Raw genomic sequence first — 15,625 nt, forward strand, 5'->3', positions numbered from 1 at the left:
TACAGGCAATTGATGAAAGAATCATATATACAGCCTCTTTCATTGGATCAGTATTTTGCCCCTCCACTCCAGTATCTTAATTTATATACTAAGAAACCATTTACTTCATTTAAAATGTATAATCTACTATGTGTATCCGAGTACATGAAGTATCATAGAGTACAGTACAACAGGATCATAAAGTATAAAATATAGTTGCTTTCTGTTCACTCAAAAGAGTAACCAAAAGTGTGCTCAAGAAAGAATGACACTGGACACTGGCATACAGAGGAAACTGCATGGTAGATATATTATTTCTTCCATTCAGAAAATACATGACACAGTAAGAAAACGATCTTATTTTCTGTGTCTGCTCTACTATTTTAAAGCTAGACATGGAAATATCAAATAATTATATCTTTATATTTATGTTTTCCCCAAATTAATCAAAGTGATGATATAATTATATTTCCCTAAAACATTATAGGTCATTTCTGTGCAAAGAAGCCTGGTTTATTGATTCACACTTTCAGTGTTCATTTTCATTTTATCAAGCTGGCTAGATGACAAATTATGATAGATTCTTGTTAAAACTATGCTACATTTGTAAATTCTATCTTATGTTGTTACCTGCAAATATGTGTTCTGGAATTCTCGGTAAGGGCATTTATGCTATGACAATAAGTCAGATATGTATTATCATACATTGATATTATATTAACATATAATTTGAGTCACAAACATATTTAGGAGGCTGAAAAAGTAATAGTGTGAGGTGCTTGTCTTGCACACGACCATCTTGGGTTTGATCCTGTATCCCATATGGTCTCTGAGCACCACCAAGAGTAACTCCTGGGCTCGGAGCGATAGCACAGCGGTGTTTGCCTTGCAAGCAGCCGAGCCAGGACCAAAGGTGGTTGGTTCGAATCCCGGTGTCCCATATGGTCCCCGTGCCTGCCAGGAGCTATTTCTGAGCAGACAGCCAGGAGTAACCCCTGAGCACCGCCAGGTGTGGCCCAAAAACCAAAAAAAAAAAAAAAAAGAGTAACTCCTGTGTGCAGAACTAGAAGTAAACCCTGAGCATTACCAGGTATATCATCCTTTGAAATATGAATAATTACACATTTCTACATCTATTATATAAAATATAAACTTTTATACTATTTAGTTAGAGAAATAACTACATTTTGAACTGTCCTAATAATGAGAAGGTATAAGGGAAATGGAGAGCCTGTTTAGAGTATTTAGAGTACAGGCGGGGGTCAGGTGGGGAGGAGGGAGATTTGGGACATTGGTGATGGGAATGTTGCATTGGTGATGGGTGGTGTTCTTTACATGACTGAAACCCAAACACAATCATGTATGTAATCAAGGTGTTTAAATAAAAAAAACTTTTATACTACTTTGGAAGAGTTAGATAGAAAAATATATTTATAAGAGAGAAATAAACACTGCCTAAATGTGTCATCAAAATCATCCTAGAAGTCATAGAAATATTGTTAAAATATTTCAATTGATCTAGTAGTAACTATATTTCCACACAGATTTCTTTTCTCTGACATAAATATCAAGCATTTTATGACTATTGTTTCTGGCCATAACTGCAAGTGTGTGTTCCTTAATTATGTTTCTGTGAATGAACGAGGTCTTCATGAGGATTGAATTTTCAGTACAGAGGGTATTAAAAACCTTTTAGGATTATAATATGTCTACAAATTACATTCAAATAATATTAAATAAATATGGCTTTTTCCTTATGTGGAGATAAATTTTTTTATCTTTATAGAATATATATGATGAACAGCATCTACTAGAATATTTTAGAATTTTAGGTTAATAAATAACATATTGAAAAAGAGATAGGGTCTACTTTTAAATGGAACAGGGAAATGAAAAATCAGTTGGCCTTTACTACTGATAAGGTTATTTTTAACTCCACTTCCCTAACAATAGCCATTATAGTGCTTCACAAAATAAGAAGGCTCTGTTTTTTTCTTTTTACTTTAGAAATATTATGGAAGTTGGGTAGGAGAGATAGGACAGTGGTAGGGTATTTGCCTTGCGCGCAGCTGATTCAGGATGGACCTGGGTTCAATTCCCAGCATCCCAAATGGTCCCCCATGCCTACCAGGAGCAATTTCTGAGTGCAGAGCTAAAAGTATCTGCTGGTTGTGGCCTAGGAAAAGAACAACAACAAAATATTATAGAAGTGTATATAAATATGTGCATGACTCACTAATATACTTTTTCTCTCATCATCCTTATCACCATCTCATTCTCTACATATTTCCTTAATTTATACTGATGGCAATTTTTCATTGTTTTGCTAAATCCAAAAAGGTTTTTTTTTATTATTAAGTTTTGGCATCATACTAGCTATGCCTGGGGACTCTGTGTTCAGGAGTCACTCCAAAGGATGCTCTGGGGATAATATATAATGCAAGAGATACAACTTGGATGTGCCACCAGAGGGAAAAAATGTAAAAAAAAAATTAGTATTTTCTTTTTTTTCTCCACCCCAAAGTTAGTATTTTCTAATGTAGTTATATATATATATCTTTTTTCTGTAACTGAATATAAATTTAATTATTTATACTATCTAGGAAATATATTCATTGTATTTATTTAGTTCTCTTGCTAGGATTATTGAAGTTAGAGTGAAAATCTTGCCTTCAATTTCTGCCTTTAAAATCCTACACTCCCATTTATAAGACTGAAGTGGTCTTACTTTATGTCTGATGCTTCCTCCTTTACACTTTCCCAGACACTAGTTCTCTCTTCAGAAATTTCTAGATTCATAATATCTCAGAATATTGCTTTCTCTCACCACCTACAGATTACTTCCTGCCATTCTAATTATCTAACAAATCCCAAGTGTGTTGGTTTCATGATTCATAAGATTTAGGGTCACCTACTTTGGTATCTTCACTCCTAGAATTCTTCTGAATAATTCAGAAGGATTATTTAATAAGTCTCTGTTGAATGATATATATCATAGTTACAGTTTTTGTTTTAGATGAGGGATAGATATATAATAATGGTACTCATTTGTTGGCTATTTTAAAAAGATAATATGGTAATAATATCCAGAGACAATAGAGACAAAGACCAGGAGGGTCAGTCCATGGTAGAAAGCTTGCCTCAAATAGCTGGAGAGTTAAGACAGACAAAAATAGTTGAAAATGATTCACTCTATTCTACTTAATTTCCATTGTGATACTTTATTCTTTGTATACGATAGTACTTCAATGAATTGAAAAGGTTGACTTGGAAAGTTGAATTCTGGGAGCTCTAGAGACAGTACAGTGAATAGGGTACTTACTTTGTACACAACTGACCCAACTTTGATTTCCAGTGTCCTTTAAAGACCTTAGACTAGCATCAACAGGAGTTATTCCTGAGTGCAGAGCCAAGAGTAACCCCTGAATATTGTCGAGAAAAACCCAAACCACTAAAAATATAAATTTTAGGACCTGGACAAAGTACAGGGGACAGAAAACTCGCCTTGCATGCAAACAACTCAGTATGATCCCCTAGTGCCCATATAATCCTCCAAATCCTCCTTGAAGTGATTCCTGAACACAAAGCCAATAATTTATAAACACTACCAGATGACCCCCAAATAGAAAAAAATGTATATTGCTTAAAGCTTCACCATAGATATTTATAATTAATTCATTAAGTACAAGTGAACTTTGATTAAAGTTAAACAATTATATCTTACCAAATAAAATAATACAGATAATTGATGATATTCTAAAACATTTTGTTATAGTAATAGTAAAGGGAACAACATAGACCAAATTGCCTTTTCCAAACAGCGTTAGATTCATTACCACGACTTTTGCAAAGATATAAAGAAATATGGTAATAATAATTCAAATATATCAAGAATGATACTGGGGCCAGAGCGATAGCACAGAGGTAAGGCATTTGCCTTACACTCGGCCAAAACAGGACGGAGCCCAGTTCAAATTCCGACAAGCCTACCAGGAGCGACTTCTGAGTGCAAAGCCCGGAGTAGCCCCTGAGTGCCACCGGGAGTGACCCAAAAACAAACAATCAAAACAAACAAACAAAAAAATTAAAAAGAATTAGTCAGTGCAATAGAAATTTTCATATAGCCTAACTCTTAATTCAAATAAAACCCAAAAATGTCATTATTGACATTTTAAAAATACTATGGGAATATATTTTATTAGTTTTATCAGGATTTGGTTTATTAGTATGATCTTAATATACAGGTATACACACATGATGAAAATCAGGAAATTAGTTTATAATGCATGATCTTGATTTTTCTAAATACAAATTTATTAAATACAAATCCAAGTCTTTCTAATCTAGATTCACTCAAATCTCTTTATATTGACTCTCAAGCATTGTCAAGCTAACAGGAGGTTATGCATAATTATCTAGAATTTAACTTTTGAACATAAATTTTATTTTCAACATAAATATTATGAGTACAGATGCTCACAGAAAAAGGGGAAAACATTAACATCATAAAATATTTGATGCTTGTTGTAAGTTGAGGTTTCTTATAATTTTCTGATGTGCAACCACTTTATGTTCAAGAAATGTGACAGAAAGGAGCATTGCCAGAAGATCCTCTGATTCATTACATGTTCTATTTTGAGTTAATTTTCTGACATTGTGCATTCACTTTTAATTTTGTTGTGTATTTTTTTCTTTAGTGACTCCACGTTCGTCACATGGCCAACAGTTTATTAAAAGGGTCTCAATCAGTGTTTCCCAAAGTAGGCAATGCCATCTTATAGGAGCTAGTGGAACAATTCAGGTCATGCAATTGGGGATAAATTTCTGTTAGCTGACTTAAAGACAGTTGATATCTTGGGAGAGGAGGTGGGCTTTGAGTGGTTTTTTTTCTTAAAAGGGGCCACATAAGCTTGGAATCCACTTTAGTAAGTGACAGATATCAAGTCGAGAATAGCCCAAAAGCACAAACAGTAACAATCTATCATCATATTTCCCTCTAAAGTATAACATATTCTAGATACTTGGCTTATTTCTGTTATAATTATCTTATGATTGATGTCATTAAAGCTACACAATTGAAAACCCAAGATATATTTTATCAAATTAAATCATTTCTTGTTGTCATCTATTCTTTTGCTTTTCTTAATTAAAAGTCAACAATATATCTTCAGGTGTACACAGCTAAAAGATGACTGAATAAACAATACATATATTAAAATTGGTATGCAGTTCATTTTTAAATGACAATGACTTATTTTCAGTTTTCCAAAAGAAACATAAAATATCCTACCTTAGAAAATTGTGCATTTATCCATTTTGTGAATGTTTTCTTTTGAACATCTTCTCTTTCATCTATAATTTAAAATGAATAAAGATTGATTTGAGAAGCCATTCTGAGTATCATTCATATTTTATAATCCAAATAACTTTATTATGCATTAGTGTTATTTTATAGTTATAGTTAGCATTAAATTTATTGATAAACAAAATGAAACCCGAATGATATTTTATTGAGCATTCAAACTAGAATAAAATCAGGAAATAACTGATATACTCAAAGCCTATACTTATTTAAATATTATATAAAAAGAAATGTAGGCTTATCTGAATAAGTAAAATGTTATTTCTTCTCATATAATAGTAAACATTACTAGTACAATATAAAGAACCCATAATATGATATTTCTTCTGGAAAATGACATTCCTTTAGCCCCCAATACATATATGTAAAATGATTTTTCTGTCTTTTTTAATATCTTTATCCTCTAACTTGGACCCCAATATAACTTTCTTATATCCTAGGAGAGACTTTCTGATCAGGCATTTGTTTTTCTAGAACTTAGTATATTGTCTAGATAATTTAAGAGCTCAGAAAATACCTAATATATAAACATATGAGTACTATAGATGAGATAGGCTATTATAATTCCAAAATTTCTAGTACCTCTTTGAAACTTTATTTTATGTTAAAATATTTAAAAACATTAAGGCCTCATAAAATACATAAATATTCATAGTTGAGTTTCTGGTGGATGATATTTTAGCACCAATCCCTCCCCCTCACTAATGTTGACATTCCTCCATCAATATTCCCAGGTTTGCTCTCATCCCCAGCCTGCCTCCTTAACGTTTTTTTTTTTCTTCAACAAAAGACAGGAAATTTCAAATAAAATTCACATTTTGAATTTGATGGATGGTAAATTTGCTTAAAGAGACACTATCCAAAGGAGGCATATATCAATAGATAAGAATGGGGGATTTTATTTAAAAAACCCCACAGAATTTATGCTTGTAAAAATGATCCATTATTACCTAAATTGGAAATTATTTTCTAGGCATAGAAATAGGAAATTCCTCAATTTTGTGAAGTCATATCTTCCTTTTGAATTAATGTAAATATAATTATATAAGTCACCATTTAAAATGGCTGTATTTTATCACTAGGAAACTAAAGCTAAGTGTCACTGTTGTAAATTAAACTTTGTATTATTAGCCAGCAAATAAATATATTATTCCAAATGATTCTAATCCTTTAAATTTGATACATATTTTTCATTTTGGGGGCCACACCCAACTGTGCTCAGGATTTACTCCTGGCTCTGTGCTCAATAATTGATCACATGCAAGGTAATCCACTATATTAACTCTCCGGTGCATGATTTAATTTTTATTAAGCTAAATTTTTACTCTTGTATATTTTTGTGTATAGCTATTTTCATTGTTATTTCTCATGCTACTTACTTAAATGTTTACCATTTTACTATGACAAATTACATTTTAAACTACTTAATGTGAATGTACATCAAATGTTAGAGTTCAGAGACAATATCAATACTTTAATAAAATGTTATTGGAACACTTAAATTATAGTGAATGATGTTGATGTGAAATCAACCACAAATGGAGCTAAAATCAAAAATCGATTTTTCTAGCAAGTATAATATATGTATCCCTATTTAGTTATTTAAGGTAAAACATATTATCTTTAATTTCATCAAGCTTTGGTTTATACATGGCTTGATTTTACTAATAAAATATGCATGTGTACATTAATTTGAAAGGCAGAGAAAAAGATTCTTCAGAAAAATTTACTTGAAGCAACTCCCTGGAGATTTCAAGAAAGAAAAAACTACTACTTCATAAATTGCATAAAATGACCAACAATATTAGTTTGTTTTATGCATAAACCCATAAATATTAGCTTCCACCATTACATAAAATTAAATATCCTCTCAGAATTAATTGACACTTTAAAATAAAGTCTTTTTTTGGTTTGTTTGTTTTTGGGTCACACCCGGTGATGCTCAGGGGTTACTCTTGGCTCTACGCTCAGAAATCGCTCCTGGCAGGCTCAGGGAATCATATGGGATGCCGGGATTCAAACCACCTTCCTTCTGCAAGCAAGGCAAACACCTTACCTCCATGCCATCTCTCTGGCCCCTAATAAAGTCATTTTTATTTAGCAAATCAGGCCCTTTATATATTTATAAGATTAGTGAGATGGACTTTTGCCCTGTTTAACTTTGAAATTTCTGATACCCTCAGTATACCATAACTATGGGATCATTAAATTACTATATTTACACATGATTGACAAGCACAAGTAACCACAAAATGATGTTGAATAAGCTGTGAAAACTTTAAGTCAGAACTGACATCTAGTTCTAGTGAAGGGCTTGTTAGAATTCTGACCTCAAAATTGTTGAGGCTTACTGTCCCTATACGTTAAATAAGGATACTGTCTTTTCTCTAGTAGAGCTACAATTTAGATAAAAAAGACATAATTAATTTATGCTATAATTATATATTAATTTGGTGTTTTGATTATTTTGATGTTGTCCATATCTAGTGGTGCTCAGGGCTCTATATTTATGGATCACTTCTGTTGGGCTCAGGAGACCATGTGGTATCCTCAGACAAAACCCAGTTGGACAAAAGTGAGGTAAGCACTTTACCTACAGGCAAGCACCTGTACTATGGCTCTGACCCTTATAAAATATTTATTTACAATGCTTATTAAATGCTAAGTCTCCCACTAGTTATGGGGAAGTAAAAGAAGACTGTCTTAAGCAAAATCACAGTCTCCTAGGAAAAATGGTATTATCATAGGTAAGCTCTAAATAATTTATATAAGCAAAGATACAGCCAAAAGAAGTGTACAAGAGTACAGAGAAGGGGTTATGTTACCAAAAAGCACTAAGGAAGACATTTTTTTGAAGATGATAGCTGAGTTTATAAAGAAGAGCAGAGTAAAGAAGGTACAAAGGGAAAGATTTATCTTCCTGAAGATATAGCAAGGGCAAAGGCAAGTGTATAAGAAACTAAAATAGTTCTTTGTTATATGTAATTCCATTTTTGTTGCACTCTATATAATATAAAAAAGAGACAGTATGGCAGGAAATTAATCTTTATGATAGTATCCTTTAATTGCTATCAAACAAAATAATCATAGAAAGCATTAAACAAATTAAAACCACTTATATAAATATTATGAATCTTCCTCATTCCATGGGATAGTGATTGTAATTTTTTCCATAAAATGATTTTAAAATATACTTTTGAGCACTAGTTAGTATTTTAACTAAAGATTATATTCACTTAAGTGAACCAGAAAAATAAGTTTAGAAGTAGAATAGTACAGTTAATAATAGCTTAAAGATACTTTTAGTGTTCCTTCCTTCATTGTGTAACTATGGTTGCTACCATACTAGGTTTCTGATTAGTTTCCACAAACGGTGACAATTGAGTCCACGGTCTTAAGTTAGATTGTTTATTTTCCCCATTTTTTTTTATCTTTTTTCCTCTTTGTAAACTGTTCAATGAGGTATTTTGGTGAAAGAGTCCCTCTTTATCTTTCCTTCCCTTTGTTATTTGTTAAATAAGGAAGTTTGTGGAAGTTAACGTTTATATAATAACCAAGTCAATTGGATTGTTGGACTTGTTCTAGCATCCCTATAGGCACCAATCTCGCCATGTGATACTGTTCTTCCTTTGCATAGGCACATTAAAATGGGAAATTATATAAAAACACGTTCTTATCTTGTAGACATGGGGACACACAAATTTTGTAATGCAGTAGGACCTTACACACTGAACATTGTCATAAAGACTTGGCTCATGTCTTAAAAGAATGGGTATTGTCCATTTACCCCTGAACCAGGGATGACATCTACAAAACAACCATGGTTGTATACTACATCACCTGAATGCAATCCTCTACCAGGGAAGATCCTACCACTGCTCTGGCATAGACCTATTCAACAGAGACTTCCCTTTAACACCCAGAGAACTCAACAACAATAACAATCTGCTTTAAAGACTGAGCTCTCTGCATCACCCTCTAATTGTGAGTGAAACTAAAGGGTGCTCCACATCATCCCGACGCTTACATAGGATATGGACATATTCCGAGATCCTTGGCTACAGAAACCTGAGGTCAACAACAGTGACTGTGTGAAAAATAAAAGTGTATTGGCACTACAGACAATGACTTGGGTTGGACAACCTAATATGCCTGAAGCCTTGAGTTGGTCTTATGCCAGAAAACTTCAGAGTTAAGGTCTCCTTGTATTTAGGCCAAGGCTTTATCTTTCTATGTCCCCTATATTTTACTGGGCCTATGCAAACATTTTCCACACTAACACAGTCTTTGCTGTGCTCCTTTGACTCATTCTTAATGAATTATTGTATTATGATCAATTGTGTCAACAATACTACAGCTTTTAATATTAAGGGAGTTGCATACATTCTGGTGGCTTTGGATTGCTTTGTGTAAGAAATATTATAATGTACTACAATCTGGGGGCTCGAGGGACAAAGTAAATGTGCATGTTAAATAAATAAATAAAAACAAAACAAAAAGATACTTTTAGTGATGAAATACAAAGGGATATGGTTTTATTTCTCTTTAAAAGATGTCTATTATTTGGTAAAGAAGAACTATTAGAGTTCATCTACTCTGTACTTCCATCATAAATGAGATAAGGGGAAATGAGAAAAATAGAATGACAAACATTGTACAAGATTATGATACTGTAGATAATTATGAAGGAAGGTCCAAGACTCAGGGCATATTTAGAAAATGCATTTACTAGAATATTACTGCTTAAAAATGGCAATGCAAAATGGAGAACAGCAAATGGATGGCATGAGAAATGCTTTCTGTAAAATATGAGTTAATAGCTTGTCATCACAGAATTATGGAATGCTAGGTTTGAAGGTGACATGAGGAGTCACATTTATTGGGCCCTATAATAATTAAGTTATGGAAGGGTAAAAAATGTTAAATAGTGTCGCAGAGGTTTCCTTATTTTCTAGTTAGTCAAAAATCAATGTAATCAATTTATACTGTCTGTAATATTACAAATTTTTCATCATAACATTGACTAATGCTTTTAAATTTCCAAGACAGTGACTTCTCAAATTACTGTACTCAGTCGGTATTTAAATTTGTTTTTAATCAGGGATGTTTTTAGGATAATAAAGATCAACTTTACTTTATAGAACTCTTCTCAGTTTTCTTCTTTGCTGATATTAATTCCACTAACCTATGGAAATCTTTATCATAGTCTTTCAAAGATATTTATATTATAATCCCCAGAATCTGTGAATAAGTTTTCTTAAAGCATATTGTTTTAAAATGTTTTAAATATAAATTTCTTGAAAACTGTTAATGCAGGGCCGGCAAGGTGGCGCTAGAGGTAAGGTGTCTGCCTTGCAAGCGCTAGCCAAGGAAGGACCGAGGTTCGATCCTCTGGTGTCCTCTATGGTCACCCAAGCTAGGGGCAATTTCTGAGCGTTTAGCCAGGAGTAACCCCTGAGCATCAAATGGGTGTGGCCCGAAAAACAAAAACAAACACAAAAAAATTGTTAATGCAAAGAGAATTAAGATTGCAAATTGAATTAGATGTGTCATCATGCACATATAATAGGGAGAGAAGCCTAGGTTAGTTATTGAACCCAAAGTAATTGCCTGCATACTTTTTTTTTTTGGTTTTGGGGCCACACCCAGTGACACTCATGGGTTACTCCTGGCTATGTGCTTAGAAATCATTCCTGGTTTAGTGGACCATTGGGACGCTGGGGATTGAACCGCAGTCCATCCTAGGCTAGCTTAGGCAAGGCAGACATCTTACAGCTTGTGCCACAGCTTTGGCCCCAAATTGCCTGAATACTTTACATGAGGGGAGGGCCTGGTATAATAGGAAAGGGGAAAGAGACTGAGAGATAACAGGTCTAGAAGAAACGTCTCTATGTTTTTGTTTTAACAGCAGCAAAAGAGGGCTGTGAGCCCCAAAATGTGTGTAAACTTTAGGACATGGCAAAAAAAAATTAAAGGATCACAATCTTGCCTGAAAATTTTAGAAGGCAATTAGCTCTACCTTGAATTTTCTTCAGAAAGGATTTCACCTGAAGAACTGTTGGTTAATAAATTTGCTGCTTTAAACTACTACATTATTTGTCATATTTATAGTTTTAACAGGAAATGAGTGCAATAATCTTTTCTCTTTTAATCTATCACATCAAATTACAAATGAGCATTATTCCTAAATATTAGGGGGTAGGGATACAACTGTATAACTTATCAAGCTTCTTCCTTTTGTCCTTATGAGGTCGGAAGATAGTGATGGGAGCAGGGGTAACAATGAGTTCTTGGGAAGTAACATACTCAAGATATAATTTATAGAATTTATTTTGATACTGGTGGTACAATAACTGAAACCATTATAATGAGACCCACTTGTATGTGTGCAGGAAATGAGGTCTGATAAAACTCTGGACCAGAGTGTAGCACAGTAGGTAGGGTACCTGCTTCCATGCAATCAACCCAGATTCAATCCCTAGCATCCCATATGATTCCCTGAGCATGGCAAATGTGACTTCTGAGTGCAGAGCCAGGAGTAATCCCTGAGCACCACCAAGTGTGACCCAAAAACAAAAAGTAGACTCTGACTCCAACTCTGTCCCTGTATATATTTGTACTTCCCATAGAAGAGAAATTTCAGTAGAAACAAGAGGTTTTCACAAGGACTTGAAACGAGCCTCCAAAAGTTCAAAGTTCTTCCGTTTGACAACATCCTAGGAATATACTTTTATCTGTATAAGAATGCTCTATATGGGAAAACTTTGGGAGTAAAACCCATAAAATCAAATCTGCTAGGGCAAGTAAGGTACTTTATAATTGGCAGGGTATTGGCTTCATAGATTGCCCCTCTGGATCATCTATGTCACTAGTCATCCTCATATTTCCTGAATAGATCTGTTTTATTTTAGTATTAGTCTGATTCTGAAATTCTTTCCTTTGAGGGAAAGTGACATGAGGGTAGAAATTTGGACTGACAGACTTTCTATTCCTGCAAATAATAATTCCTCATTCCTATCTGAAATTCATGATTCCCTAAGAAATCTGGTGGCAGGAATCATTTCCCATGCTGGGTTGAACAAGTGGATCTCAATATTAGTTTTACAACTACTGTAGAGATGGTGAGAAATAAGGTCTGTATTGTGCAGGTAGTCAGGGCAGCGTCTCATCAGACCTAAACCTTCCTGAGTACATTCTTGGATAAAGTTTTGGAGAGAGAGAAGAGAACAGAGTTCAATCTCAAGGCTGCCACATCCCATCTCCCTACTTCATATATCACCCATAACACTTATGAGAATATATCTATTTATTGATATAAATTCCTTGAAAATAATGTTGGTTTTTTTTATAAATGAATTAAGTCATAGCATCTAGTGCTCCCTATGTGAAATGACATCTTAGCTGAATTTTGAACATCAAGAGTGTAGAAACTGACACAGTGGAAGAGAACTACAGATAAAAATTGAAGTTGTAATTCTCATGACAGAAAGAGCATAGTTATTTCAAAGAACTGGTAAAAATGAAAGAGGAAAAAAGTGACAGAGATGAGCCTTAAACTTTAACCAATAGACAGAAAGTGAAGAAGTATTTTAAGTAGTAGAATGATAATATTGTATTTGTATTTTATAAATAAGTTTTACATCATGGAAATATATCAAAAGATATAAGACTGGAAGATATTCCAATTATATGACTATAGTATATAATTACAGTCTATATGAAAAGTAATGATATATTGGTGAATTTCAGGGGACATGGAGAAAGATATATGCAAGCTAGTAATATCTAACACATATGAATGGCAAGAGTGGGCTGTTAATTGTGGAAGTAGTATATTTGGGAGAGATCTAGATAAAATACTACTCAGATTGGAGTTTAGAAATCCCAGGAAGAGGATCATCAAACTCTGCATAAGTAATAAGGGTATATAAGAATTTGAGGTTTGGCTATTTTAATTCAAGAAGAATATTACAGGGTGAGAGAGACAGAGAGAGACAGCTGCTAAAGCACTTGCTTTTTTTTTTTTTTTTTTTTTTTTTTTGGTTTTTGGGCCACACCCAGTGACGCTCAGGGGTTACTCCTGGCTATGCGCTCAGAAGTCGCTCCTGGCTTGGGGGACCATATGGGACGCCGGGGGATCAAACCGCGGTCCGTCTCCTAGGCTAGCGCAGGTAAGGCAGGCACCTTACCTCGAGCGCCACCGCCCGGCCCCAGCACTTGCTTTTTATGATGCCTGTCCAGGTTTGATATCTGGCAAACCATATAGTCTGCTGAGTAACAATCCATGAGCAGAGTCATGGTTAAATCCTGAGAACTCCAGGGTGTTGTCCCAAACCAAAAGAATAAAATACTAAGAAGGTTGTTGTTGCAAGTCAGCCCTTGAAGGGGCTAGATCATGGTGGGATGGAGGATGAGGTCTTTCTCTTCCAGCTCGGATCATGTGTCTACCACCCTATTCAGCCAGAGGTTCTGAGGTGACAGCGGTGGGTAGAAAACTCACAGGCAGTCAGGCTTCATGAGATATCAGCTTTATTCAGTGGATAAGGCTGAAGCAAAGGCCTCAGAATCAGCCCCCGAAAAGCCCCAGCCTTCCACAGACCCTTGCTTTTATACACAAGAATCAAGTACCATCCTAGGGTGGGAGCAAAATGCCAGGTCACACCCTAGGGTAGGGCACAATTACTGATTAGGGTAGGATCAGTAACATAATAATCTTATGGAAATGTTTTCATATATAACAGGTGGTATGCTCTTGAATAAAAATAAAGTGGGAGATAAAAATAGGAGTTGAAAAAAATATTGGGAGTACAAATGAACAGTGACAGGGTAACTGAAATCTCCATAGTTAATGATATTTTCTGTTTATTTGTTTTTGAATCATACCCAATGGTGCTCAGGACTTACTCCTGACTTTTCATTCATAGGTTACTACTGGTAGGACTTGGGAGACCTTACGGGGTGCTTGTAATCAAACCTAGGCTGGCCATGTGCAAGCAACTTATGTGCTGTACTATAGCTCCAGACCTCTACTTAATTATATTACTGGAAAGGTTGCTCATGCTTTCTGATCAGAAAAAAAAAACATTCACTTAAGGTTCTCCTTTACAGAGAAATGTCTATTAATCTATCTCACTGATTTAGTTTCTACCATAGAAATTACGATATTCATCCAGGTTCCTACTTATTTTTCATTTCCTCTTATCTTATTCTATGTTTATTGCTCCTAAGTAACATCACTCCCTTGTTTCATTGAACCACTGCTATACTAATTACTCCTGTATCTTTTTTTTTTATCTTGGCTATTACACTGTCATAGCTGATTCTTGTTAACACCTCTACCTAGACGTCCTTCAAGTACCTTAACAACATCATTATCTGCCCAAATTTCATGTTCTAATTTTTTTATCAACTAATATCATTATCATCCATCTAGTAACCAAATAAGTAATTATTGAAGTACCTGTGTAATGATTCAAGTTGGGTAAATGCTTTCTCTGAGATTAAAGGTCATATTATTTATAATGACATACAAGAGCATTCATAATAAACACCTACTTCTGTCTAAATTTAATATTTATCTTATTTGTTGGAACTCATTCATACCCCATACTCCTCTATACATATGTCTATCTAATTCTATATTCCCTTAAAAAATGCACACACTTTCTTACTTTAGTCCTTTGTTAATGCACTTCATAGAATATGATTTGAGAATACCAACACTTTAAACAAAATTGAAATGAGAGGATTTTCATAATTACTGTGATTGACTTGGAAGAATTTATCAATCAATTGTTCTTCTACTTCAGCATGTTCCAAATAATATTCTTAATACATTCTTTATACCAGCTACCTATGTCCTTCTATATATGATCATACTTAGATGAGAAGACTATTATGACTTTGCAACTTCTAGAACTCAATATAATATATCTCAGCAGAAATAGGTATTTAGGAAGGATATACTGACAAAATGCTTAAACAATACCAGAACTAAATCCCAAATCTACTGAATCCCAGGCTAGTTTTTCCCAATAGCATACCTTCCATTTGAAAAGGTTCTGTTAATTACAAGTTTTCTGTCTTAACTATATATTCATTTTCAAAAATATCCAGTAAGCACTCACTAAGTAAGAAATAAATTTTAAATATCATCTTGAAAATGTGGCATTTGGAATAAAACATTTATGTCCATCACTTTATTTAAATGAGAAATATAGAGAAGATACTTTTAGTTTGTTTCGGGTTACACTTGGCACTGATCAGTTGTCACTCCAGGCTCTG

At 34.0% G+C, this 15,625-nt stretch overlaps 1 protein-coding gene across 1 annotated transcript in view; it reads right to left on the reverse strand.

Moving 5' to 3' along the window:
* The window catches only part of DMD (dystrophin), a 2,686,579-nt gene that overhangs the window by 2,351,927 nt on the left and 319,027 nt on the right, over positions 1–15,625 (reverse strand). The window contains exon 2 of the mRNA XM_049766737.1: positions 5,270–5,331. Coding sequence (XP_049622694.1) covers positions 5,270–5,331 — 62 coding nt within the window. The remainder of the gene's footprint in view (positions 1–5,269; positions 5,332–15,625) is intronic.

The sequence above is a fragment of the Suncus etruscus genome, chromosome X (genome assembly GCF_024139225.1).
Source record: "Suncus etruscus isolate mSunEtr1 chromosome X, mSunEtr1.pri.cur, whole genome shotgun sequence".
NCBI lineage: Eukaryota > Metazoa > Chordata > Mammalia > Eulipotyphla > Soricidae > Suncus > Suncus etruscus.